Source organism: Gavialis gangeticus, unplaced genomic scaffold (genome assembly GCF_001723915.1).
Source record: "Gavialis gangeticus isolate Ggan-Ray unplaced genomic scaffold, GavGan_comp1, whole genome shotgun sequence".
NCBI classification, from domain to species: Eukaryota; Metazoa; Chordata; order Crocodylia; family Gavialidae; genus Gavialis; species Gavialis gangeticus.
Genome location: NW_017729024.1, coordinates 120050334 through 120052606, shown reverse-complemented (window position 1 = coordinate 120052606; position 2273 = coordinate 120050334). Strand labels below are relative to the sequence as shown.

General features: G+C 54.9%; 1 protein-coding gene across 1 annotated transcript in view; it reads right to left on the bottom strand.

The window, feature by feature from the left end:
- Positions 1-431, bottom strand: part of PLGRKT (plasminogen receptor with a C-terminal lysine) — a 41535-nt gene extending 41104 nt beyond the window's left edge. Inside the window, exon 1 of the mRNA XM_019517619.1 lies at positions 156-431. Coding sequence (XP_019373164.1) covers positions 156-236 — 81 coding nt within the window. The 5' untranslated portion in view covers positions 237-431. The remainder of the gene's footprint in view (positions 1-155) is intronic.
- Between the last annotated feature and the right edge of the window lie 1842 nt (positions 432-2273).

Sequence of the window (2273 nt, the reverse complement as noted above, 5' to 3'; positions counted from 1 at the left end):
CCCCAGCCCCGGAACCCCCCCCCCCCCCCCCATCTGCCACGTCCCGCCTTTGCTCCGCGTGCCACAAGCAGCACGGGTCCCTTATTGGCTGGGAGACAAATGACGTCAGCGCCGCCTCTAACCCCCAACCCCGTGCAACTCCCAGGCCCAGCTACCTGAAGCCGCGAGTTGACGAGCGCGAGCTCCTGCTGGTTCTTCAGCGCGTCGCTCATGGATTTGGAGAAGATAAAGCCCATGGCGACCTACGGGCCCCAACACACACCGGTCGCTGCTACCGGAAGCCTGTTTCCCGCCCCGCGGGTATCCGCACTCTACGGGAAAGGTGTCGGTTGGCCTGGAGCTTACTCGTCGGGGGCGGAGAGGTTACCCCTACCGAGCGGCCGATCAAAACCTCGCCCTGGGTTCCTCTCCCAGAGCTGTCCGCAGGGCACAAAAGCCATAAGGTAGCCGCAGCCAACGTCGTTACGTAGAAGCTAAGCCATGGCCCCGCCCCCTAACCTGTACGGCGCGCGCAGGCGCCCTCCGGGGACGAGCGACTCTTCCACCCCCCCCCCCCCCCCGTGGGGGGCCCCGCGGGCCCCCCCGGGGGCCCCCCCCTTTTCCCCCCCCCCCCCCCCGTGGGGGGCCCCGCGGGCCCCCCCGGGGGCCCCCCCCTTTTCCCCCCCCCCCCCCCCGTGGGGGGCCCCGCGGGCCCCCCCGGGGGCCCCCCCCTTTTCCCCCCCCCCCCCCCCGTGGGGGGCCCCGCGGGCCCCCCCGGGGGCCCCCCCCTTTTCCCCCCCCCCCCCCCCGGGGCGCGAGGCCAGTCCTGGGTTCCGCTCTACCCTGCGCATGCGCGCGGTGGCTCGTTACAACTCTCGGTCTGCCCTGGGCCTTCAGCCTGGTTTTAACTCCTTCGCCGGACTCGGGGGGGGGCCAGGGGAAGGGGGCGCAGGGAACCAAAGAGGAAAAAAGGCTTTGAATATATCTATCCATCTATCTATCTATATATAGATATAAATAAAATAATGTCATATTGAATATATTATATGATATATAATATCATATACTCATAGAGCACAAGCTTTCCTGAGCTGATGAAGTGTTTCAGCTCAGGAAAGCTTATGTTGTATATCTCTACTTTGTTTAGTCTATTGCTATATATACATAAGTGTACAACACAAATATGTATGTGTGTGTATGTACATATGTGTGTATATATGTACACGTAAGGCCCCTCTAGATGTGCAGGTAAAGGCATGGTGGGATCACATGCATCATGCACACAATCATGCTTCCTGCCATACCACATGTTCATGACAAGAGGTATGATTGTGGGATCATGAATTAGATCCTATCACGCTTTATTGCTGGTGCAGGGGGAGCCTGGGATCACAACTGCAGGCTCCCCCTGCAGAGACAAGTAGATGGGAGCCCCGTTAACTGAGGGCATGCTGTGCGGTCCTGCAACACTGCACAAGTGATGCTGGCGATCACAAGTGATGCAAATTCCTAGGCCCAGGAGTGCTTGGAGTACCTCCACTGCTAAAGACCACGTTAGTTGTGGTTCCACAACTGCAGGGGCAGGTACTAACACGGCTGGGAGCACACGTCACCTGTGAGCTCACAGGTTCGGATGCACATGGGCCCTTGGATGGGAGCCCCAATCAGCTGGCAGGTGTCCCAGCTACAGGGGCCCCTGGATACCTGTTCAATTAGTGATGTCATAGGAAGGAGCCACACAGTTATTACACATATTTTGGGGAACAATTTTGGGGCTTTATTGTCCTTTCATCATGCCATTAATTGACTGAACATATACATCCATTTACACATTACACTTTTAGTTAATCGTGTCTTAAGTTGTCACCTGGCCACGTGTTCAGTCAATTAATGGCATGATGAAAAGAGAAAAAAGCCCCAAAATTGTCCCCCAAAATATGTGTAATAACTGTGTAGCTCCTTCCTATGACTTCACTAATTGAACAGATATCCAGGGACCCCTGTAGCTCTTCTACTTGACTTCAGATTAACATGGGTAATTATGTCTTATTAGCTACCCTATCAGCCAGTTTTCAATAATTCATTTATTGGTATGTCTAAGAGAAAAAACAATTATTTATTACATGTGTTATTTTCATATTTGGTACACACAGTGGGAGCATCTACATGTGCAATTACATTTCAGGGTTTATTGCTCTAGAGTTTTTTTGTGCACAGCACATAAAACCTGGTTGGAGCAGCCAAAGCTGGCAGGGGACCCAGGAGGTCAGCCTGCCAGCCCAGGGCTACTCCAA